The 27,167-nt window shown below is 43.1% G+C and overlaps 1 protein-coding gene across 6 annotated transcripts in view; it reads right to left on the reverse strand.

Annotated features, from left to right (window-relative positions):
- The window catches only part of FRY (FRY microtubule binding protein), a 598,740-nt gene that overhangs the window by 287,918 nt on the left and 283,655 nt on the right, over positions 1–27,167 (reverse strand). For all 6 annotated transcript variants that reach the window (XM_069205570.1, XM_069205567.1, XM_069205566.1 and 3 more), the window contains exon 5: positions 18,123–18,213. In XM_069205570.1, the coding sequence (XP_069061671.1) occupies positions 18,123–18,213 (91 nt within the window). The remainder of the gene's footprint in view (positions 1–18,122; positions 18,214–27,167) is intronic.

The following is a 27,167-nucleotide window of genomic DNA, read 5'->3' on the forward strand; positions in this document are numbered from 1 at the left end:
GTGACATCCTCACGGCAGCAATAAGCTCAAATTAATCACAAGTGTGGCAGTGCTCACCATGAAGCTCACAGGACCTGCTTCTCCACACGTGACACTGCTTGTAAGTGCTGCATCTAACAACTGAGCACTTGACAGTGATTTTGTGTTAATATACAACAGTCCTTATGATTCCTTCACTATTTTGACATGCCACCGAATCCTCGAGTAAGGATAAATTTCCCTTATTCCACCCTAGGTGCCATGAATCTCTGGCACTCAGATAGGTGAGTCCATGACCGTATGAGTCAATCGTTGTTCGCTATATGCGTCATGTCTCTAATCTTCCCAATATTAAGACGGGACCACCTATGCTATGCAGAACGGTACCACTGGACCACGTATTCACCCTTGTGGCCATTCTCACTCCTGTGACACAAGCAGCCAATCAAGCAACACTACCTAAATCCTACTCTGAGGAGTTTGATTAAGTTCCCCTACTTAATGTTCCACATATCTGACGAGATCACAATAATACAAACAAGATCAGAATTCCGTCACACAAATACATTAGAGCTTACATAAATTGACATTATTTTGGACTGTAACTGTGTGCAAATAAGTAAACACACACTGGATAGTGTTCAGCCTGTAAATAGAACCATTTCCTATTCTCTTCTATGTGTTGTTCACTATGAGACAGAGCACAATCGTCATCTTGTCTATTTTGTCTATATTGTGTATAGTCTCCTTTTGATTATTTATATTCAACTGGCTCTAGTTTCCTGTTCCAATTAAACTCACTCAACTGTCTAGAGAGTAATTTTGTTTTTCTACATTAAGTAAATGCATGAAACATTTTTCTGCTAAACAATATTCATGCTTGAATGAATTCCAAATGAACCAGTGTTCTATTTATTGAAGACATTTCCATTTTTTTGTTCGTGTGTACCATTATATAAGGAGATAAACTCAGTGCAAATTAGTCTATTCCTGCACCAGAAGAAGCTATTTAACTTAAACGTTTAGAGCATGCACCATCTGCATGGCATGTGTATCCCACAATACATTCTGTCAGTGAGGGGGGTGTACCAATACAGAAAACAGGCTCTAGATCTTGATATATTAATTCCACGGAGATGTTTGAATAAATATCCAGCTAATAATTCAACAAAAACAGTGGGTCTAATATTGTGGGTCCCGTTTTTATTCCCCCATCAGTGTATTAGGTCAGCACTTCGTATCATATCAAGTCTACAGAAAAAGCTTGGAACCTGTTCTTGTTCTGAAGCAAAGGCAGGCGAGATGCTTAATGCGGGGCTCTCCCACCATTATGGTTGAACAGAAGAGTTTGCACCGCTCTAGTGTTTGAAATCGCTACGGACATCTTGGTTCCGCTCTAAATTCAAATCAGGTAGTGTTACTCATAAGCATATAAACTTCATTGAATTTCCTCTGCGTTATTAACCCCAAACAAAAACCCACCTCCTTCAACAGAAACGTTTATTGTCATGGCTGTTCGCCTCTAAAATGTTGTTCCTGTGACTAGTGAGGAAGTAACAGACAATCAATGAGTTCATACAGCAAGTAATATATGGCTTTACCTTAATGCTCACTGTTTGCCTAAGGTACATCTAATAATGTTCTTCCTCAGGACAGACATGGCTCCTCCATGTAGAACTTGTGCTCTGCAAATGACCGTACAAACATTTGATGACGCTCTAGAAGTAATGTTTTGAGGCTCACCTGGCCAGGTGTACAATGATTACTAAAGAAACTCCGTTAGGTAATATTTAGCAAAACATTATTCCTGTGGTTTATCAACATGGCCCTAATATTTTCTTTAAAAATGCTGATCAGCTCCACTATTAACGCATATTAAATAGACAGGGAAGAGGCTGATTTTTCTTAGCTCTGTGTTCTAAATGCTTTCAAATTTGAGGCGACCAAAACTCTTCCAGGACTGGGTCAGCACAGCTTTGTTGTCGAGTGAACTGATAAAGATTGTTTGGGAACCAAGAGTAGCCACGCAGACTTTTGTTATACCAACCGCAAATTGAATCTAGGAAGCTTAGCAAGTTGCCTGTCTATCTGAAAGGGTATTTTTTTTATGCGGCGTTTAACAAAATTGAGTCAAACCCTTATTTACATCTGGTGGAGCCACAGTGACATTCCACTAGATCAGCAAAATTGGCCTATGTCATTGCTGCCCTTCTAGGAATCATGTCTTTCCTGTCCTGGGCCGAGTGTCATCAAAACTGACCGGTTTGGCGATAAGATATTAGATGGAAAATAGATATACACGTGTTAGACAGGTTTTCAACATGATGTGAAGTCAGAATTCTGGGTACCTAGATTTTAACTCCTCTAAAACCAGCTCTCTACAGCGACTTCATCAATTAAATTGCCCTACCTTTGCAAACGTGTCAATAATTAATCTTGTTGCTATCGTGCCAGCCCCACAAGTCCTCTCTTCCATCTTACTTCATTGGGAAATTATCAATAATTGGGCCTCGAGGGAGCAATGGAGCTTAAATCATCTCCCACGGAGCAAGAAACGTTGCAACGTGCAAAGTTTCCATAGAAAATCCAGCTGTTGCAAAATAAAAGAAACCTGCATGCATTATTCAGTCTTTTCCGTCCTCCGTTTCTTTGCTCTCAACAAATATTTGATCTTTTAAGGGTTTTAAACAGTGTAAAGTGAACAGAATGCACGTATTACACCAAATGAAACATCAGTCTTTGCCTATGTTAAACTTATTCCACTCACGTCTGTGGATTTAATCTAGAAGTATCCATTAAGCATTATCAAATAGCGCAATTTTGCTTTACTTATTTCTCGATGAACATGTGACTTTTATTCTGTTATCAAAGACTGATATTGAGGGCCTTTAAGTACATCTAATGTCAAGTCGAACTTGGCCAAAGGACCATGGCTGCTGCGTAATGCTGACAGGCATGGCAAAAAAAAAAATTCTATGAAAACCAAGTTATATTGAAAACAAAACGTGGTTGGAAAATTGTCACGCATTCACCTTAATGTTGATATTTTCCATCCATGTTCGCAACATTATTCGTTTAGTATACATGCAAGGATGTCTTTGCAATGCGTGCCATTACCACACATGTAATACCAATGTGTTGACATTTACAATGCGTGGCATTTTGACATGGACCCTTACAGCACATTTTTGTGAAAATATTTTATATATATACATAAAAACCAGTGTCTGTCGCCAATGGGTAGTTATAGCTAGGAACGTGTTTTCATAGGAAACACATTTTTTGTTTGCTTAGAACGTTGATGCTGTTTGACGAACCTTCACGAAACTTTAAAAAAAAAATGTTCTCTACCTCAAGTTCTTCCTGTAAAGCTTTAGGGTGATCTGCCAAATGAGGGCAAGAAAATGGGGCGGTAACCCAAAAAACATTTACTCCATTGATTTTTCCATAGTAAAATTAAGACACAGCTACAGCCAAGACGGTTGACTAGCACTACACCAAATTTGGCAGAAAGCAGAAACTTGCAAAGAAAGCATGCTTTTTGTGAATTAGTGTAAAGTCATCTGATTGGCTGTCAACACACTTCAACAACGATGGGCAGCAGCCATTATAGAAGTTGAGACTCAGTCTAGAGTCCTAGAAAAAACTATGAAAGAAAGTATAAAAAAAAAAAAAAAAGATATAAGGTGTAATGGTAGAGATACCCAGAAGTTGGGACTCAGTCTAGAGTCCTAGAAAAAAAAAATGAAAAAAGTATAAAAAGGATATAAGGGGTCATGGTAGAGATACCGTGCACAATTAGGCCTAGTGTGCGCCCGCCTCCCTGAGCATTTAAAGTCCCTCGGGCCCCCCATTTTCTGGGGCCATATTTTTTTTTAAATGGGTGGTAGTGCATCCTCTCCCCCCCCCCTGTGCCAGTTCAGGCCTGGGGAACATATTTATTTTTGAAGGGGAAGGGGCACGAGCCTCCCTCTCAGAGAGAGATTTGGAGGCTAGATGAACCTAAGCCCTCTCCGCATAGGAATAACTACTGCCCCTATGCATCACTGCATGTAAACAGACTAATTTTAATACTATTCCCATTGCCGCCACACACACAGGTAATGCAAATCATAACAATGCAAGCTTAGTGGAATTACCTAGGTTTGTAATGCTTATCAAGCCTTTGCAAACCTATTACTGTTTTAAGAAATTACCTTAGACACAATAATGCTGTTGCATACAAGCAGTGAACATTAAAATAAAAAAAAGGAAAAATTAAAAAAATGCAAATACTCTGCTTCATTGTTGCTAATTTTGCAAAATAATCTCTTTCATAAATAAATTACTCTAAAGAGATTCCATGATATATCTTAAATCTTACTGAAGATAAATGAAAAATCCAGCCAATGGAAAAAAAAAACTCCAGTTCCTTGTGCAGTCATTTAATTCAGTAAATTTATTTTTGTAACAATTTTTATCTTCATTAAGTTGTAAAAATTCCATGAGAAGGTACAATATCAAACTTGGACTATGTAGAGTAAATGACAACATCCAGCAAGACCAAAATCTGCACATGAAGTCAAGTAAAGATTGAGTCCGATGGGTGTGAGCTACAACATATCTGATCACACTATGCACTACATGAAATCCTTTCAGAAAAAAATTGATCTCATGTATATTCTTCATCTCCACAACAGTATAGGTCACATGTGCATTTAAATATAGCCACTCAGACATCTTCTATTCACCTAAGCGACATGATGTCTTCAGCGTTTTTTTTTTTTTTTTTATAACCTGTACTTGATAATGAAAGAACCTAATGGCCAGACAACAGGGAAGTGGATAAAAAATAAGAAGTGTATGAGGAGAAGCATAAAAGGGGCACACAAATTAAAATGGGGGATAGTAAGGGAATGTGAGCAAAGGTGATCAGATTAGCTATGCACCTGATGTTTCACAAAATGCCATTAAGGATCCCCATATACGATTAAACAGAAACTTGATCCTGTTGCCTTTAAATGACTGGTTTGTAGTCAAGTAGCCTGAGGAGTTCCGAGGTCCATTCGTTTTAGTTGGGCAATAATGCCGATCTCCACTGCCTAATTATGCAGATTTTAGCCACTAATGATGCTGTACTCACCCATATTCGCCAATCTAAAGTGGTGTTAAGTAAGGCCAGTTTGGCAAAAGGTTGGAACGCGCAGTCACTGGTTTTAACCAGAAAAGTCTATAATTCCAGCCAATACTGTGATATATTAGGGCACAGCCAAAGTACATGTTTTGGGGCCTGACACGTCCAAAAGAGAGCATTAGGGGCCAGGTTTGAAACAGAGTCCGGAGAGGAGACAGTACCAGCCATGCACAATTTAACAATATGTGTTTACAAGCCGTAACTCTTTGTCATATGCGGCTAACAACCAAGTTCAGTCTTCCTTTGTGCACTCCAGTGATAACTTTGCATGCAAATACAGTCATGTTTCCTCTTCTACCTGTTTGGAGAATACTTCTGAGATTAAGATGGAATATATGCCCGACATCCCCCATATCTTTGCCCCACAATATCACATATGAAAGTATTGGGGATTCCGGCAGTGTAACGATGCCCAACATAATCGTCCCCTTAGGTCATGTCTTAATGTTTGATGTTTCCATTGTTTGGACGGTCACAACTGGAATTTCTCATGAAGAGATTCGCAGGGCTTCTGTGTATCTCCATTAAACAGATATTCTATATAATTTATGTTATGGAGGACCACAGTGGCCCTTGGTGTGTGGAACTACAATTTATGAGAAATGTGCACTGTGCCATATGAGTGCTCCCACACGTATGCACCTACAAATTCTGGGGTTCCTATGAGTTGCAGCCCATGAATCCAGTGTTGTGTTAATTATCGGGGGCACTGCAACATCTTTAAGAGGTGTATTGCTATATAGCGTGCTGAAGCCAAGAAGGTTCTCCATGAGTGAGTGCTCAATGATGACCTATTTCAGGGATCAGATTTGTTGCAGGCCAGGTATATATTAATTGTGAAGGCAGCTTTAGAACTCCTAGCGCTTGAGATGCATGTAACTTAACTGGTTTAGGCCTAAGTCACCTGCCTGCTCATTTAACGCTTTTTTTCTTTGTTCATAGTCTATACCATCGATTTAGAATAAGGAAAGGTAGCATGCCTAGTAAATAACTGTACCTTGGAGCCACTACAATTTTGACCACTTGTATCTGGCCCCAGGGTGATAGCTGTTGTGATGGTCATCTGACCAATCTGTTTTCTGTTTTAGCACTGAGAGGCTGACAGCTATCAATGAGCGTCACCACCAATCTCTTATTGACCAAAACAACCTGGTATTTCAAGTCTGACATCAAAATGCTTTTTCCCGCCACTGGTACCCTCATTGTACATTTAGAAAGGTAAGTACCAATTTATCCTGTAACCCGAGAGCGAAGAGAAGTCAGAAATGATGGGTATCAGCCACACTAAAGGAGCTCCTAGGTTCCCCGAGGGTGACAAGGATTTCATCCGTGTATAACATGTGTTTGGAGCATCCTGCAGTGGTATTAATCCCATGGGTGCTCACAGTTCGCCTAATAGTGGCTCTAGCACTAATAAAAATAGAAGAGAAGAGAGACAACAAGTATGACTTTTACCTTTAGCAATGGGGAAAGTGATCTATGTATCTATCTATCTATCTATCTATCTACCAACATATGTCTAATCTGCCAAATAATGATGGAGAAGAGCCTCATATGGCTTTAAGACGTGTGATCAGTCACAAAATCCACGCAAGTCATAAAGCCTGGGATGACCCTTCCCAGTCGATTTGCTAACACATTTGACAGTATCATCGTATCAAAAGGGAGATGGTTCTGTACTGGTGTATAGTAAAGGGTCTGGGTTTGGGTGTAAGACCTTGTTGAACTCACTACAAAATCCACTTGTTGCCTCTGCCTCCTTAGACATCTTAAAGTATGGGGATGATCTGAGTTTTGTTAATTTTTTTTAAGTTCACAAGAAACGTTCACCAGGAAGACCACAGTCTACAGGTGCTCTAAAGTATGGCAGTTCTGATATTACCTGCAAAATATATTTTACCATGATTTACCCATGTAATAAGTTCCTATCTTCCTTAGACAGTACTGATACAGTCACTACAGAGAGAAATTCTATTTCTTCCACTAATGTGTCAGTACTGAGTGATATAAGTGGCTGACATACCTAGTAAAGGTCTCACTTATTTCATCTGGGTGTGTACTAACTAGACTACCAGAAGTGTTGAAAACAGCAAGCATGGCAGTTTTCTCGTCTTTCTCCCTAAATTGTGCCACTAAATGATATGCTACCTTCTCTTCTTGCTCATAGTGGGGCCGCCATACATGCATCAGAGTATACTTATATATTTTGATGTGAATAGTGCAGTAAGATCCATTTTTATCTACTCATGTAGTATTCATTCTTTGGAGGTAGGTGCTCATTGTAGGGTTTTGTTGCCAATGTAATCGCTTACTCCAATTTAGACTGTTCCTTTCTTGATTTGGACATCGCTGAGTCCCTCATCAGGTAACCCCATAAAAGTGAACAAGGTGAGAGGGATATACCCTACGACCTTGGTATTGGAAATTATGTAAAACATGTGAAAATATCTTTATGCAATTCTGTCTGGTTGTAGTCAAATGAGGAGGACACACCCAGGACAGCCCAAGCACACATTCTGAGCTGCTGAGCATGGTTGGGCTTGGTCTTTAGTTGGATCAAATAAAGAAAAATCTTAGAAATGGGGTCTCTGATTGGCAGTCAGTTTGCACTCTGTCCAAGCAGGGACCCTCACTCTAGTCAGGGTAAGGGAGTTACACTCCTAAGACAAACCCTGCTCACTCTCTTGGTAGCCTGGCACAAGCTGTCAACTCATGTCAAAGGCATTGCATAAAGTATTTGTACCACCACACACAGTAACACAGTGAAAACACTACAAAAATGAACACCACACCAGTTAAGAAAAAAAGGTAATATTTTATCTAAATCAATCAAGACCAAAACGACAAAAATCCAACATACACAAGTCAAGATATAAAATTTAAAAGTAAAAAGAGTCTTACTCCATAGAAAACAACGGAAAAGTTGATTTTACACAAAGTACCTCGCTAGCGTCAAAAATAAAGCTGCACGGGCGAGCGTGCATCGGAAAAGTCAACGATGCCTCGATTCCTTACTCACAAGTGAGACTGTGCGTTGTTTCTTTTCCAGTCAGGCAGGCGATGCATAGTTTTTCTCCCCCGCAAGAGAGCTGTGTGGGGTTTGCATCATTATCAGCAGCTGCAAGCGGGTGTTGCGTCGTATTTCCAGCAGCAATGCGTCGATCTCCCAGCCACGATGCAGGTGGAGCATCGATTTCAGCCACGAAGCGGGTGGCACATCGTTTTTCAGCCACGTTGAAGGTGGTGTGTCGAAATTTCCCCCGCAAGGCTTCCTGTGTGTGGATTTCCATCCTTTTTCTACCAGCTTCACCTTTCAAGGGCCAAGGGACTGGACAGGGAACCACTTGGCAGGGCAGGAGTCTCAGAAGAGGGTCCAGGTGCTGGCAGAGGAAGTCTTTGCTGGCCCTGAGACTTCAAAACAGGATGCAAGCTCAGCCAAGCCCTTGGAGATTCTTCACAAGCAGGAATATACCACAAAGTGTGGTCTTTGACCTCTTTCAGGCAGAAGCAGCAACTGCAGGCCAACCCAGCAAAGCACAGTCACAGGCAAAGGGCAGTACTCCTCCTCCAGCTCTTCTCCTTGGCAGAGGTTCCTCTTGGTTCCAGAAGTGATCTAAAGTCTGGGGTTTTGGGTCCACTACTTATACCCCTTCCTGCCTCTGAAGTAGGCAAACTTCAAAGGAAAGTCTCTGTTGTTCACAAGATCCTGCCTTGCCCAGGCCAGGCCCCAGACACACACCAGGGGGTTATAGACTGCATTGTGTGAGGGCAAGCACAGCCCATTCAAGTATAAGTGACCACTCCTCCCTCCACTCTAGCTCAGATGGCTCATCAGGATATGCAGGCTACACCCCAGCTCCCTTTGTGTCACTGTCTAGAGGAGATTCACAAACAGCCCAACGGTCAGTCTGATCCAGACAGGGAATCCACAAACAGGCAGAGTCACAGAATGGTTTAAGCAAGAAAATGCCCACTTTCTAAAAGTAGCATTTTCAAACTAACAATCTAAAAAACAATTTCACTAAAAGATGTATTTTTAAATTGGGTGTTCAGAGACCCCAAACTCAATATTTCCATCTACTCTCAAAGGGAAACTGCACTTTAAGGCTTTTTAAAGGCAGCCCCCATGTTAACCTATGATGGAGATAGGCCTGGCAACAGTGAAAAACGAATTTGGCAGTATTTCACTGTTGGGACATGTAAAACACATCAGTACATGTTCCACCTTTAACATACACTGCACCCTGCTGCCCATGGGGCTACCTAGGGCCTATCTTAGGTGTCCCTTACATGTATAAAAAGTGAATGTTTGGACCTTTTAAGTGGGTACACTTGCCAGGTCGAATTGGCAGTTTTAAAACTCCCACACAGACACTGCAGTGGCAGGTCTGATCCATGTTTACAGGGCTGCTCATGTGGGTGGCACAACCAGTGCTGCAGGCCCACTAGTAGCATTTGATTTACAAGCCCTGGCACCTCTAGTGCACTTTACTAGGGACTGACTGGAAAATCAAACATACCAATCATGGAAAAGCCAATTACACATACAATTTCACATAGGGAGAACTTGCACATTAGCACTGGTCAACAATGGTAAAGTGCCCAGAGTAACAAAAACAGCAAAAACAGAGTCCAGCACACAGCAACAACCTGGGAAACAGAGGCAAAAAATTAGGGGAGACCACGCCAAGGATGTCAGGTCTAACAGAGGAGGACACACCCAGGACAGCCCAAGTTCACATTCTGAGCTGCTGAACATAGTTGGGCTTGCTCTTTAGTTGGATCAAATAAAGAAAAAAAGAGATGGTTTAACAAAAAGGGTTTAACCACTGCACAGCCTATGGGGAGATCTAGAATTAGCTCTGCCTCTACTTGATTACTCTCTTCTGAGCTGTTCCTATCATCCCATTTGCTTGTGATCAACTCTAGCCTCTCCCTTTCCGAAAGTGAGGATTCTGCATTAGAGGGTGAGTTACCTTCCCTGCTACAAATGTGTGTTTCACACCTGCACCATGTGGCTGTGCCTTTGATGTGTCCATAGCAGATTTCATCATTTCCAGAAATGTTTTCCGATCTCTGTCTGGAGGCCCTGCAGCGGATTTAATACCAAAGATACCAAAGGGAGCTTGTGCTCTGAACTAGTTCTGGCATCCCTAAAACATTAAATTATTTCAATGGCTTCTGCCATCCAGCTTGTCTTTCTTTACAGATCCCACAGTTCTTGTCATTGGTTGTGTTCCTTGTTATCCAGTTGATGTGTCCTCCGAGCCAAGCCTGTTTTTAAAAGATGCTGAATCTGTTCTTACAGATTTGCCCTCGGTGGCCATTGTTGTACTATCTTCTCAGACTGACTCTCAGATTTTATAGAACTGGGAAACAAAGAACAATGGGGATACAAGTCTTAAATTCCTGATTCATTAAAGAGTTTCCACACATCCTTTCAACTCAAGAGATGTCAGGACTGGAAGTCTTAGAAAACAGTTGGAGATTAGCTCATTATGCTTAGTTAGACCAACAGGGAACACTGTCTGATTCTAAGGAGTAGAAGTAGCAGTATAAAACCTTCTTCTGCACCAGCTCAGGTATCACAACCTCTGAGCACTGATGTGTTAATTACCGAATGCAAAATAACAGATGCCAGTTATTTGTATTATGAGTATTCTGATTATTTCATGTTGTATTCTTTTCAATGAGTATCAAGCAATGGTTCCATAAATGTCCTGTGCCAATATCCAGTGTCTGTTCTTAGCCCCCAGTGTCTCTGGTGTCACTTCTCCCAATTTCCCCTGGATTCTAATTGAGATATTTTGTCTTTATTTCAATTGGAATGTGTTCAGTTTGGGTTAAACTACTCTTTCTCCCAAAACAGAGACCGACTGCATTATTGTCATTATGGACAGTAGAGGTTTGAAGGTGATTTCTGGCTCTCTGTTAGAGAAGGTGGTAGTAGCAGTCATGTTCCACTTCCCGCAAATGACTCAACAAATAGGAGCTGACTCGATCGTTTGAGTTTCAACATGTGGGTGCAAATGCTCTGGGCCGGATGGAAACAGCACTTCAGGTACATGGATCACATCACTTGGGGATGAATAGATGTGCTTTCTTTTCCATTGTCCTGAGTCAAACTCAGAAACCGTGCAATCGATCTCTGTAGTAAGAAAATCAGCAATTGTACACTGCCAGAATTGTTTTCTTCCATTGTGGTTTAATCAACCTGAAGATGTGGTTCTGCCTAGGCAAATCCACAACTGCCAATCTTAGTCCTATCTGCAGTATGGAACAGGCATCTCACGCATTCACCGAGAAGGGTGAATTGGCCAGGGCGGGAGAGTTACAGGGTATGCTGCAATGTGAGTACCATTATCCCCACCCCACAGAGGTAGGTCATCATTATGTGTGTTTCATTATTCAGATGCAAAGGCATAAGTAGTATCCATGCATCATTATTGGGGGAGTTTCTGTAGTTGGTGGCACATCCACTGTAATAAAATCATAAACTGTTTGGCTGCCTTCGATCTTCATTAGAGCCCTAGATGGGGAGGAAAAGCAGCCACAGAGCCTTAAAGTCTCCCATCACTGTCTTCCAGTTGCCTTGTTCATGAAGGTCCACCTCTGAGGAGTCCCTGACAGAGCCCTCAACTCTCCATCACTGCCTTCCCCTTGCATCGTTTATGAAGGTCCACCTCTGGGAAGTCCCTGACAGCATTTGGGCTGCTGCAAATACTGTGTAAGTGGTAAGCTGTCATTGGTGTGCTCGGGCAGCAGGCAGTGCCATCTCAGTGCCCCTCCACATCCAGATTAATGGCGGCATCATTCACCTCTGATGGGTTAGAGGAGCCTTGCCATGCTTTCCTCCACAGACCCTAGAGCCACATTAGTCATTGTTCACGGATTGCACCCATGCATCGCTTAGCCACAGTGTGGCGGTTCAGGTCAGGAAGACAAGACGAGAGGAGGAGTGGCCATCACTGCAAACTGGACGCTCACTCCAAGGCTCAACCGCGCAGCAGTCTGTCACATGACATCAGAACAGTATCGCACTAGGTCGTAATTTTGGGTATCCTCGGTTTTCCTTACTAGAGCGTTAAGCTGGGAGAAGAGCTTTATTGGAAGCCCATCATCTTTGTTGAAGCCAAACCCTATCTCTCAGTAAAATATGTTTTTAAGCCTTTGGTGCAGGATTTTCTTAGAATGTTAAGGTATCTGCATCAGTTTAATTAACCTTTAAACACAGGCTGGTTAAATAAGCTTGTTAGCCTTTAAGCTCCGTCAAATTTCCAATTCTACATTTACTTTGACAGTATTCTCTTGTTACAGTAAGCACCGAACAAGAACAATGGGATTTAAAATGCTCGGTCTCTGGTATTTCTAATAGGCTGCTTATTGTCACTGTGCAGTCAGGATCATAATGCTTGTTATAAAAAATATTTTATGGAACACAGAGAAACCAGACATGAAAACGTACTATCCTTCTCTTGTAAAGTGTGCTGGGTGTGTGTTTAGTGGGTAATAGCACGTGACCTTCAGCGCGGGCTTAAGTTTGAGAAATTCTGCACAGCTTCAGAACTAAAAAGAAACCAAAGTGCAATGTCACTTTCATCGGTGTGTGCTTTCTCAGCAAGAGAATGGAACACTGCAGCTTGATTTAGAGTAAACTATACCTGTGAAGCAGGGAAGAGCCTGAAATCTGCGTCTGTCCACGCTTCACCACTGCTACGTCACACCTACTGTTTTTACAGGTATGGCCTTTATAGAGAATAATGAGTCCTTTTCAGGCCTTCACAGTATAAGCTAAATTACCTGCAACAACTAATAACGAGATAAATGGACAATGGCTGAGGCCTTCCGCTGTCAATGTAAATTGTACATTTAAAATTCATATTGCTCAGCGATGACTGAATCGCTCACTGTCACAGAAATATCCTCATGCTCAGAATAATTTAAGGGTTCTAAAAATATATATTCGAACACAAGATATTAGAAAATATATTATTTAAAAGCGTGCTTCTTCGTCTTGGAATTTACCTTTGGGACTCAATAACTAAGTATTCATTCCAAACTATAAATGCGGCGGTAAATCATTTACATCGGGTTTTCTTAAATAGTTTCATAGATGCCACACAAAGGAAATGGTTAACCATGTTGCAGTCTAAATACAAATGGATGTGAAGTGAGAAGTAAAAGACAGTGTGAGACTGTCAAGGACTGGACACAGTGAAGGTTGGTTACGCGCCTTCTTGTTGGGAATCTCTTCAGATGCTATGTGCCATCCTGCACTTAATAACACGTGAGAAAGATGCCACATGTCTCCCTAAGAGGGTCCCAAAGAGGAGGAAACACCACTTGAGTAAGAGATCTCCTTGGCAATCTGATATCTCTTGATTGGAGGTGGAGATAAGTGCAGCAGCAGTTAAACCAGACACTAGACTCTGCTGGAGATAAGGCAAGAGAAAGGAGCCACGCCCAGACATCCATAAGAAGATGCAAAAGAAAATCCAGCTTAAGAACCAAATAGATGGAGCGAAAAGAGAAGCAAGTGTGAGATGAACACAATGAAAAATAGGAAACGAATGCATGGGGATGCATCTACCATTACTGACTACCTCCTTTACATGTGATTCAACAGAGATGGACATTGCAGGAAAGAGTCTCCTTTATCTTAAAATGGGAACCTTTGCTAGAGTTCTCTGATTCTCTATTCAAACCACCCTATAGAGAAAACTGTTATTCCAAAGCTCAACCACGCCCCTTTATTCAGACTCACGGCATTTGTTTGATACACATTGTAGAAGCCATTGTATCATGTAATTTGCTTGTTGCAGTACTCTGCAATCACACCGCTACCTTTCCTGACCGATGCTTCCAGGTGAACTTGGAGGAGCCTCAAGGTGACCACAACCATGGAACTGTCAGCTGGTAAGGGCACGTGGACACCTAGGCAGGCAGTGAGCGAAGCATTCAACAACATACCACCTTAGTGCACAATACAAGCACATCTTTCTTCCTTCCGAAGACAGTCGCTGCTAAGTTCTCTGCATAGATATAACAGAAATTATGCATTCTCGATGTGTCTTTGAGGTCCTAATGTTTGCACAGGCAGTGTAGTATTTGTAGAAAATCTGGGGGTTTGAATTAGTATCTAATGTGCAGAGGATATGGTAAAAGCTATCTTGAAATTACAATTTGTCTGGAGTTTGCTGTTATTGTGAGCACCTTTTCCGTTACATTATTCGCGACGTGGAAGACTCTGATATGCAGCGATACACATTCATGATTGAGAAAGTTTATATTACCATTGTAAAATGTACTATTATCTACCTTGATGGATCAGCATAAACACTTGAAAACGCTTCCATGTGGACAACATCCACTTGCTGTCTTGAAAGCTACCAATTTCCTGAATGCTTAGAGCGTAGTGGTTTACATTTTCCCTGTTGGTTTGAGCTCAGAATAGCATGTTTGTGCTTCGCTGTTAGAATATATGTTCTTTATGACTTTTGTTGTCTTTGTGGTGCGTACCCCCAGTAATCAATCAATCATAGATTTGTAGAGCGAGGCTAATCACCCATAGGGTCTCAAGGTGCGGTTTGTGGGCGTGCTGCTCAGTCGAAGAGCCAGGTCTTGAGGTCCTTCCTGAACTGTTTTAGTGATGCTGTCTACCTGAGCTTGAGAGGTGGAGTGTTCCATGTCTGGGCTGCTAGGTAGGAGAAGGATCTTCCTCCTGCTGTGCTTTTATGCATCTTGGGGATTGCTGCAACGGCGAGCTAGGAGGAACGGATTTGTCTGTTGGGTACGTAGAAGGCGAGGCAGTGGTTGAGGTATGCCAGCCTTATGTTGTGCAGTGCCTTGTAGGTGTGGATCAGGAGTTTGCATGAGATGCGCTTGTTGACTGGGAGCCAGTGTAGGTCTCCGAGGTGGGAGGAGATGCAGCTGTGTCGGGGGATGTCCAGGATGAGTCTGGAAGCTGCATTCTGGATTCTTTGTAGTCTTGATTTAAGTTTCTTGGTGATGCTGACATAGAATGCATTGCCGTAGTCCAGTTTGCTAGTGACAAGTGCGTGGGTGACTGTCTTTCTCATGTCGGAGGGAATCCACTTGAAAATCTTCCACAGGAGTCAGAGGGTGTGAAAGCATGACAAAGAGACGATGTTGACTTGGCAGGTCATGGTTAGAGAGGAGTCCAGGATGATGCCCAGGTTGCGTGCGTGGTCCGTGGGGGTGCTTTTTGAGATCGGTGGGCCACCAGGAATCGTTCCAGGCAGATAGGGTGGAGCCGATTACGAGGATCTCTGTCTGAGTTGAATTCGAGGCAGCTGGCCTCCATCTAGGCGGTGACTGGTCTCACCCCATTGTGGAAATTTCTCTTGGCCTTTGCAGAGTCCTCGGACAGGGAGAGGATCAGTTGGGTGCCGTCTGCGTAGGAGACTATGTTTAGCCTGTGTTGTTTGATGAGCTTGGCAAGCGGGCCATGTAGATGTTGAAAAGCGTTGGGCTGAGTGAAGATCCTGGGGGCATCCTGCAGCATGTGTCTTTGCGTTCTGACGTGAACAGCAGTAGTCTGACACTCTGTGTTTTTAAGGTGAGGAAGGACCTGGACCAATCCATTGCTTTATCTTAGATGCCGGTGTTGTGTAGTCTGTCAGAGAGGGTGGAGTGGAAGATGGTGTCAAATGCAGCGGAGCGGTGAGGAAGATAAGTGCAGCCGTGCCGCCGTAGTCCACTATGATGCATATGTCATCGGTGGCTGCTAAGAGTGCGGTTTTAATGCTGTGCTTGCTTCTGAATCCAGATTGGGATAGGTCTAGGATACAGTGTGTCTTGAGGAATTCGGTGAGTAGCTGGTTGATGGCCTTCTCCGTTACCTTGGCTGGGAAAGGGGGCAGAGAGATGGGTTTGTAGTTATTCAGCTCCCTAGGGTCGGCGGTGGGTTTCTTGAGTAGCGGGTTGATTTTGGTGTGCTTCCATGCTGAGGGGAAGGTGGCGGTCTTAAGGATCGGTTGATAGTTCAGCAGAGCTCCAGTGCTATGGTGGTGCTGGCCAGGTTGAAAATATAAAGAGGGCACGGATCCGAGGGTGCTCCCGAGTGGATGGCGTTCATCAGTCTTTGGGTGCCCTCTTTGGTGATGGGGCCCAGAAGTTCAGTATCTGATGAGGTGCTAGGTCCGTGGTGGTGAGCGGTGCTGGTGGGTTTTGGTTCCTGAAGCCTTCGTGGATGTCCTGGATTTTTCGGTGAAAGATGGTGGTGAGATCATTGCAGAGATCTTGGGAGGAAAGGATGAATGAGGTGTCTGTCCCGGGGTTTGTGAACTCCTTGATGATGGCGAACACCTCTTTGCTGTTGTGAGTGCTGGTGTTGAGGCGTGCTTGAAAGGTGGCTTTTTAGGCGGCTCTGATGTTTTGGTGGTGCGTGGTGACTGCATTCTTGTAGGCTGTGCGGTCTTCGGTTGATTTGCTGATCCTCCATTTCCGTTCCAGTAGTCTGCAGGAGCACTTGGATTCCTGCAGGTCTGCCGTAAACCATTTAGGTGTTTTGCTCTGCCGATTTCCTGCTGTTTTCCTTAGGGGGGGGCTACATTGTTGGTGCAGTTCGATAGCCAGCGGTGTAGGTTGCGTGCGGCTTCATTTGAGTCCAGTGGGAGGGAGTGGTTGAGAGAGTTGGTGAGTTGTGCTTCCGTGACTTTGCACCAGCGTCTGCCGGGGGCATAGTGGCGTACGGTGTTCTTTGTGTAGGTAAAGGGGATGCACTTGAGGTCGGTCCAATTGTGTTCAGAGGTGTGAGATATGGTGATGTAACAGTACACAAGTCCTAAGTAGGCCGAACCCGACCTGAGGTTGCTTGCGTAGCCATCTGGAAGGGATCTGGCCTGGCACTGGTTCCTGCTGGAGAAGGACCAAACAGGATTTATATGTCAGGTCTCTGTCTACAGCAGAACAGGAGGCAAAAATGATGGACTGGAATGCGACCCACGGGGATCACTAGTGGCTGATGCTAATTTAAATGTTTCTTGTTGTTTGTTACAATACTATAGAGCATAACACATTTCAGAATATCCTGAATAGTTCTTGTGGAAACGCTTTGCCGTTAATCTGTTACTCTTTTCTCCATGCAGGACCTAACACTGTCTTAATAACAAATTCTGTAGCGACATTGAATTCCCTTCATACAGGTCTGTCTCTCCGTTTATCCAAGTCCTTTAGAACTACTACCTTTAAGAAGCATTAGTGTAGTACTTTTGGCATAGGTGCAACACATCCGTATCAAAATCTGGCCAACATATACATAGGTGGAGCTCAGCCCATTATGGAATAAAACAATACCTATTCTGTTCTCACACTCCATGCTCCCTTTGCACACTGAAGTGGCGGGTGTCTGAGGTGGGCTAGCAAGATATATTTTGTTTTAATAGTTTCATTTGTGACAAGTTTTACTTTTTAACAACAATAGTGTAATTATACATATGCTTATTGTAATTTTTTTTTTTATAAAAACGTTTACAAAGAACTCTAGCACAAATATTTCAATCGAAGCAAAAGTCTGATCAAAGTATGCATTGTAGTGTAATAGCACGTAATTTTTATTCCATTTTAGTTTTCTACACGGTGTGTATGGCTGCCCTGCACTGTACCACTGCAAGCAAGAATAAATGTAATAGAAACAAACAGTCACAACTGCATTTCACTCCACCTCATCGATCCACACTACCAAAAGGCACCCAGCACCTTGTCAGCCTAGATCTAAATGACTGCTGCCAACAATACACCAGCAAACCTCACTTGATTATCGCAACGCTTCTCCTCCAAGACCATGATTTGTAATCAATAGTAGGACCAGACAGTGTCTGCGAATTTTACATGTTAACAACACAGCTTGACAAGGAGTCCGAGAGATAAAAACATCAATTGTCCTAGACGCGGTGCCTGATTATTTACCGCAAAAGCAAATGAATAAACCATCGGACGCCACACATACCTGCTTCAGAACTTCGATCAATACTAAGGAAAAAATAAAATCAATTGCCAGATCTCTTCTCTCCATTAGGAAGTCTCGATGCTGTTCATCACTGCAAAAAAAGAAAAAAAAACACAAATGATAAAAAATACGCGATTATTGATTCATATATGAGATTATTGATTCGTATATAGCGTGATTCATACAGAAGTACATTTGGTCCTGTGGTCCCAATCTGCAATGAATAGCAAGTTGTAAAATCAGGGAGGAGCTGCATATATTCACATTTTTTTTCCAAACTAAAGGACAGACTTGCCATTTACCTCCCCTGCCCAAGTGTAAACGTTGTGTTATTTCAGGGACCACTCTGTGCTGGCTCGCTTCCAGACACTAACAACCTGCTGTCTGTGTAGGAGTCAGGCTAAAGCTAGTGCCTGTTCCAGGGCTGCCTTAAACTTAAACCACACTGGGGGTTCGCCCTTCCCTCGACACCAACCAGTGACACTTTGTAAACAAAAAGCACAACGAGAGCCTTGTCACCTATGTGCTTCTTTCGCAAGCTTTAAGGGCTCCGCCGCAGCAGCAGCAAAACTCCTGGGTACTCAGGATGGACGTGTGGAATAGGAGACAATTACATTTATTTGTCACTTACTGCATTTCCATTTCTTAATGAGTTGGAATTACAAAGCAGTTAGCACGACTCATCTCAGAGACCCACACGGTTCGCAGAGCACATTAACTTCTAAGCAAACGGAGTTTGTCCCACAGGAGACATTTCCTGCGTTTCAGAAACTGCTGAAAACCTATGCGTTTATAAGAAAGTACTCATAGATGGTTTTCTCTGTGTCACAACTAGAATTCAACTGGAGTCAGGCTAAATCCCAATACACAACACTGTAGAAAAACTCAAATAATTTAATACAACGAGGTCGTTAAACCCATGTACTCTTGGCCGAATGTCGTTTGTGATGTTACTTTATCATTTTATCCAGACATTAAAATTCCGTTTTGCACTTCAAGTGGTGCTCGCCAGGAGACCATCTGGAGGAAAAGGCACCTGCAGTGCGGTCATTTAGAAATGCTTGGATGAGCAGACCCTAAGTCTAAGAAAAGTATAGAAGCAATGAGTGGGAGGCGATGGAGTTGAGTTGGGCGCGTTAAATGCACTGTGATGTAGTTTTCTTTAAAGAGGTGAGCCTTCAACCCTTTCCTAAAGTGAAGCAGTGCTGGGTTAGTCCTGATAGGGACGGTGATGTTTTAACAGATCCAGAATGCATAGATGGAAAAGGCTTGTTGTCTTTTTTACTCCTCTTAGCCTGCATTCCGATACTGTTGTGGCTGCAGGTGTGTAGAGATCCACCTGAGATAGTAAGCTTATCTGTGAGATAAACTAGGGTGCTACTCATGATAGCTTTGTAAATGTTATAGCTGGTTTTGAAGATGGTGTGGGCCGCTAAGGGAAGCCCATAGAGTTCAATCAAGATGGGGAAGACGTATTTCTTCAGGTCCTGGATGAGACTCGCAGCAGTATCTAGGTGCCCCAGAGGGGTGCCAGTGTGGCTTTTGGGACACCATGGAGTGGGGCATTACCACCATCCAGATGCAACACTACGAGGGTTTGAACAGCTGTTCTAAAGTCATTTCTCAGAAGGAATGGTCTGACTTGCTCAAGTAAAGAGAGCTGGTTCCAGGTCATCTTAGTTTTTTGTCAGTGTTTTCATTGAGGGTGAGGCTGGTGTCCCGGGTGAATCCAAGTGACTCAGCATTTGGTGAAAGATAGGATTAGATGCCATCAAAGTGTGGTCGGGCAAGATATACTGGTATATCGTGGGAGAGAAAATGGGAAGATATCTTGAGTAAGGAAGGCATTGACAATGGTAAATAGGCATAGAAGAGCACCTCCAGAGAGAGCTTTGATGAAGGACGATGGTAGGACATTGCCTTGATAGGAAGTGGCTTTGAGGGACCTGAGGATGTCAGCAGGATCTAGGAGCACTAGGTTTTTGAAGGCTGACCATTAAGCATGGTACTCTAAAAGATTCACCTGCTCTGTCATTTTTTATCCCACGAAATACCAGCATGCCCGGCAACACCAATTTATTTCTAGATCATTAAGCATTCTCTATGTCTAGATCATTAAGCATTCTCTCTCTGAGCAGCAAGAAATTTCCTTCCACGAGAACGATGCTAGATACTTCACTAAATGATGTTGTAGGTGTTAAGCAAAGAAGCCTCCTCCATCCAGTTATGGGCTGGAGACCTTTTTTTATTTTGTCCATCGGAGTTGCTTAATAACTCCGTATAGTGCGAATGGACAGTCTCACAACAGAGTGCATTTTGCCCCATACCAATTTGCTCTCTCCCAAGAAGTAACTCATTTTTTTTTATTGTTCCATACTTGTGGCATAATGCAGATATCTCTGAATTGTTGATGGACTATCAGCAGATTTCATCTAATCGGATATACATAACTTCTCTCCTGTTAGCGCTAATCCAATAGTTTTATTGGGGTATCCAGATTTTGAGAAGTTGTGCTTCACAATTATTTCCCAAAATTTGTCAATGAAACTAGTAATTTTGAACACAAAATATAGGAAACTTGTGCCAATAATATACGTCCAACGTGGAGCAGATATTTCACAAATATACAATTATTGCGGCCTATGAAGACCTTCAGAAAATCCCTATCCGATATTTTTTGCGTCAAGAGGCTAACTCATTTTTAATCTCTGATTTATGGTCAGGGCCACTGGAATCATACCCATCATCTGTTGTGAGATCTGCAGATTTTGACAAAAAACAGGTTTCTCGCTCACACGCGTCAAAAGTTAGGAAAACACGGTGACACGTGTTCCTACGAACCGGAATGTAATTCTCAAAAGGTTTATTATTCATCTCGCAGTTGCTTACTGCTGTATTTGGGCGTCAAACTGGTACTAATAAGGTGCAAGCTTTCCCCCAGCCAGTGTTACCATTTGTAAAAATGACAAAATAATGAATACGGTTACGAAATGTGCTGCTTTAGGTAACGTAATTTGCCTTTTCTTCCGCGTAATTTAGTTAACCCTGCTGCATAACTTGGTCCTTCCCTCCCTCATGATTTCAGTGGTACCATTTGTAGGGCTCTGGAACGTGCTATTCTTTATTGCGGAATTCTCTTTTGATAAGGGAGATCAACAGATAATAATGCAAACAAACCTAGATTGCCTTTAGTTTTCCAAGCTCAAAAGAAGTAACAAAGCACCTTCAGTTGTGGACACTGACTGAAGCAAGGCAAAGCTACACAGTGTAATCGATTCTAAATTTGCCAGAAAAAAAAAAAACAATGGAAGAAGGTATTCATATTTGAAATAAAGAAGTCAACACTTCAGGCAAAGCAGTTGTTTTGCTGCACTTCAGCAAGAAAAGAGTGTAAACAATTTCTGTAAGTTTCTGCCTAGCTACAGCTTCTACTTTTTTTTTTAAACAAAAAACGCTTTATCTCATTTTATGAAACGGAAAACAAACTCCCTCTTCCAATAACGTGAATTCACAGAACTGTAACAATAGTACGGCTGCATTGCATAATATAGATGAAATGCACCGTAAGACGATATCGATCAGCATCAAGACGGAAAAATCCCAAGGTAGCCCCAAATAGCAGTGTAATCTACAGGAAAGCATTAAGTAATGCAGATCATTTCTTTTTTCCTTATTTTTGCAGGTTTATAGAACGTGAATGTGGCCCAAGGGCATTGGAGTGCTTTATATGAGCACCAGTTACATTACACAAGGTCGGAGGCATGGGGAGATTAAGTGATTTGCCCAGACTCACCGGATGTTAAGCCACTGGGACTCAAGCCTGCTTTCCCATATTAAGACTTGGCAGCTCGGCAGTAATGCCACATCCTTTCTCCATATACAATTCACTGTTGGCTTCCCGCCACCCGTGATAGGTCACTGGCTCATCTTAACAGTAGGATGAGCATGAAGTATCTTTAGGCCATGCTGTATGTTTCAGGAGAGTGGAATGTGTCGTCAGCATTTTAACAGAAGACCCAGTCAATCATTCACTCTTCTCCTGTGAGTTTTGGGCCCCGTCCCAAGCTCATCACCACCCTGCTCTTTGCTAGTAACAGTGCCAAGGTAGTATATTACCTGTCCAAAGGTAGACAACTTGTACATATCCTATTAAAGCAGAGGGGGAGGGTAAAACAAAAAATAACATTGGGGAGAGCTGCAGGAATACATTTGACCAAAATCCTAAAATAAGAGGGCACTGCCAAGCACAATGGATTGTCAGCCTTGGGGAGAAAACACAGCTGGCGTCTACATTGAGACCTAAGGCCTGAAGTTCAAAGGAGTGTGGTGGATCCCATTTATAGTTTTATTAAAGTAAAGCTGCCTGTGCCTACTCTTGAAGGAATTAGTCCTAGTGAGGTTGCACCACTGCTCATCCCACTGTGAGCAGACAAGGCCCGCATCTCAATGCTTCTTCGTGCCTACACACCCCCTGGCATGGATCAATAGGTTGTAAAGTAAGATGAGAGAGAGCAGCATTTGCCATGCCAAGGTTTCAAGAGGCAGTATGGAAAACGCCACCAGTATTGATCCCTGTAAACGGTAATACAAATTCAGCGAAATAATTATCGTCTAATTCATCAACTAGCACCAGGTGAGAAAAATACACTTTGGAAAGATATCACCCATTAGAATAAGGGTAAGCTGCCCATGGGGTTTAGGTCCCAAAGTCTGAGGCAATAGGGGGTTGGCGCCCAACTGCATACACAATAAATAATGTAACCTAGTGCAAGCAAGGTGGCATTACTTTTAATTTAAGTTTAACTCCCTCTTGTTCACTTATGTTACAACGGGCAAATATCTTTAGTGAGTGGATATGAAAGGTCATCATTTTTAGGCCACAGCCTACCAGATAGCACAGCCGTTTGGTTTGCAAAAGACATCTTGCAGACTTTCCTAAAGTTGAAGTAGGAAAGAATTCCGCTTATTGATTACAATTGGCTTTGTGGTTTGTAACTCACACTTTCTGGCTTCCCGTTTACTGGCTTTATTTGCTCTAGGCTCTCCAGGTTCAGTTTGTCCTTTCCATTGCCTAAACCAAACTCACTTTCTGTTAACAGGCCTTTTAATCTTGTTCCCATTTGCAGTGCGTTCAAAGATCGAGGTCAAATGTCAGGCGCTGTCTTACAAAGGCGGTAGTTTACTTTTCTTTCTCTGACTTCAGAGCAAGAGGATATATGTGACAATCTGGCAGGATACTGGGGGGTAGGAAAGTTTTTTTCCAGCACAAGCCAACATTTAAATAAACTCTAAGTATTTCAGAATATATCAGAATCATGAACGCACATATGAAGCACATTTTATGTTATTTCTGAAGTGTGTTGGAAACAAATACTTTAATATCATCAAAACATTAAACTAGGTGATTACATTTCCACACATTGTCGCCTGTGCACTGTATAGTTTTATTAGTAAAACTGTATGTCTGTGCAAATGTAATGGTAATTTCAATTGAAAATGTGCTGTCTGTAATGGAAGTGTGCCACACCACACCATAAATACTCCACTCAATGCCACTCCACTCTACTCTGCACCACTTCACCTTACACCACTCCAAGCCTCTGCACCACTCCACGCCTCATTCCACTAAACCTCTCTACTCTACCCTGTACCACTCTACTCTATGCCCTCTTTGCCACTCTACTCTACACCACTGCACTCTTAGTCACTGAACTCTACACCACTCAAGTCTTGGCCCCATCAATCTACTCTGCACAACTCCACTCTACACCACTGTACTCTACGCCACTCCGCAACACTGCAATCTATGCCACTGCACTCTATGCCAATACACTCTACACCAATGTGCTTTACTCTGTAACACTCAACTCTATGCCCCTGCACTCTACGCCAGTCCAATGTACGCCACTCTAATCTACTTTGCGCCACTACACTCTGTGCTACTGTACTCAACATCACTTTACTATACGTCCTTACTCTTTATGCCACTTTATGCAAATGCACTCCACCCTATACCACACTACTCTACGCCACTTTACTCTGAAAAAAATCTACTCTACGCCACTCTACTGCACTCTACGACACTCCACTCTTTGCAACTGCACTGTATGCCACTCTACTCTTAACCACTGCATTCTACACACCTGCATCTCTCTCTTCACTTTCTGCCAAGGAATCGACCGCTGACTGCTCTGGACGCCTGCAAAACCGCAACAAAGTAGCAAAGACGACTACTGCAACCTTGTATCGCTGATCCGGCCGCCTTCTCGACTGTTTTCCTGGTAGTGCATGCTTTGGGGGTAGTCTGCCTCCTCTCTGCACTAGAAGCTCCGAAGAAATCTCCAGTGGGTCGACAGAATCTTCCCACTGCAACCGCAGGCAACAAAAGACTGCATCACCGGTACTCTGGGTCCCCTCTCAGCACGACGAGCATGGTCCCTGGAACTCAGCAACTCTGTCCAAGTGACTCCCACAGTCCAGTGACTCTTCAGTCCAAGTTTGGTGGAGGTAAGTCCTTGCCTCCCCACGCTAGACTGCATTGCTGGGTACCGCGTGATTTGCAGCTGCTCCGGCTCCTGTGCACTCTTCCAGGATTTCCTTTGTGCACAGCCAAGCCTGGGCCCCCAACACTCTAACCTGCAGTGCAAAACCTCCTGAGTTGTCCTCCGGCGTCGTGGGATCTTCTTTTGTGACTTAGGGTGAGCTCCGGTTCACTCTTCTTCGTAGTGCCTGTTCCGGCACTTCTGCGGGTGCTGCCTGCTTCTGTGAGGGCTCCCTATCTCGCTGGGCGCCCCCTCTGTCTCCTCACGCAATTGGCGACATCCTGGTCCCTCCTGGGCCACAGCAGCATCCAAAAACCCTAACCGCGACCCTTGCAGCTAGCAAGGCTTGTTTGCGGTCTTTCTGCAAGCTTCTTCACGACGTGGGACATCCATCCTCCAAAGGGGAAGTTCCTAGTCCTCTTCGTTCTTGCAGAATCCACAGCTTCTACCATCCGGTGGCAGCTTCTTTGCATCCTCAGCTGGCATTTCCAGTCGACTTTGTCACGACTCTTGGACTTGGTCCCCTTGTTCCACAGGTACTCTTGTCCGGAAATCCACCTTTGTTGCATTGCTGGTGTTGGTCTTCCTTGCAGAATTCCCCTATCACGACTTCTGTGCTCTCTGGGGAACATAGGTGCACTTTACACCTACTTTTCAGGGTCTTGGGGTGGGCTATTTTTCTAACCCTCACTGTTTTCTTACAGTCCCAGCGACCCTCTACAAGCTCACATAGGTTTGGGGTCCATTCGTGGTTCGCATTCCACTTTTGGAGTATATGGTTTGTGTTGCCCCTATACCTATGTGATCTCATTGCAATCTATTGTGACTGTACATAGCTTGCATTACTTCCTTTTGCCATTACTGCATATTTTTGGTATTGTGTACATATATCTTGTGTATATTTGCTATCCTCATACTGAGGGTACTCACTGAGATACTTTTGGTATATTGTCATAAAAATAAAGTACCTTTATTTTTAGTATATCTGTGTATTGTGTTTTCTTATGATATTGTGCATATGACACCAGTGGTATAGTGGGAGCTTTGCATGTCTCCTAGTTCAGCCTAAGCTGCTCTGCTATAGCTACCTTCTATCAGCCTAAGCTGCTCTGCTAAGCTATCCTTTTCTATCAGCCTAAGCTGCTAGAACACCTCTTCTACACTAATAAGGGATAACTGGACCTGGTGCAGAGTGTAAGTACCCCTTGGTACCCACTACAAACCAGGCCAGCCTCCTACATTATATGCCACTGCACTCTACATCACTGTACTCTACACCACTGCACTCGGACACTCTACTCTGCAACATTGCACTCTCTGCCACTAAACTCTACGCCACTCTACTCTGCACCACTCCACAGCACTATACACCATTCTGCACCACTCTATGTGACTACTTTTCACCACTCCATGCCACTTGACTCTACATCACTGCATCATTCAACTCTACATCACTTCACTCTGTCCCACTCCACACACTCCACTCTGCACCACTCTAATCTATGAAACTGCATTCTACAACACTGCATTGTAAGTCGCAGAATTAAATGCCACTGCACTTAATGGCACTGCACTCTACCCAATATTCTGCAACACTCTACATAAATGCACTCTACACCAGTCCACCCTACCCTGTGTCCAGTGTATTCCACTTTATGTGACTCCACACAATCCCACTCCAATACACAATACACTCTGCCACTCCACTCTATAAGACTCGACTCCACTCCACCATTCCACTCTACGATACTCCAGTCCTCCATGCCACTAACCTTTAGCCATGCTGAACAGCACCCGCACTGGGGAACAACATGGCTTAAACAAACTGGCAAAGCCAAGAGCTCTTGATAGGCACGGCCTGTTGGCTTTGCCAATGCTTGTTTCATGATGTGCTCAAATACAGATGGGACCTAAACACAGCTCAATCAAATAGTTCATAGTTTGGAGTTGAAAGTAGTTTCTTAATGCAGGTTTCCCATATGAATAACAAAACAGAAATTGGCATCCCTTATGAAAGAAAAGTAGGTTAGTAGACAGGATCTGGCAGATGCCATAGCTATTCTCTTCCCTTCCAATCGCTAGATGTGGAGGCTCCAAAGGAGGCTGGTCGTAAGATCCGAGTAAATGTGGCAAAAGGAGCAAGAGAGTGTACCGTGCTTTAGCAAACAAAAGGGCAAACCTGTTTATATTTAGGCTGGTCCTTTTACTACCCACTCAAAAATATAAGCAAACCTATAGATGAGGACGTTTTAAACACTGACCCAACCAAATTGTGGTGATCTTTCCAAGCCTCCAATAAAATGTGAAAACGTGGCTGTCCTTTGGTTAGTTCCCAACTACATGTTGTTTTAAATTAGGCTCTATTTAATAGTCACTTTTGAGGGAAAACATAGCTTTTTTAAAGCCATCGTGACTGTGATGGTTGGAAATGGGCACAGCAGAATACCTACTTGAGAAGAAACACAAAAAAAATAACTATGTTGTAATTCTTATACATCACATG

Source organism: Pleurodeles waltl, chromosome 8 (genome assembly GCF_031143425.1).
Source record: "Pleurodeles waltl isolate 20211129_DDA chromosome 8, aPleWal1.hap1.20221129, whole genome shotgun sequence".
Lineage (NCBI taxonomy): Eukaryota > Metazoa > Chordata > Amphibia > Caudata > Salamandridae > Pleurodeles > Pleurodeles waltl.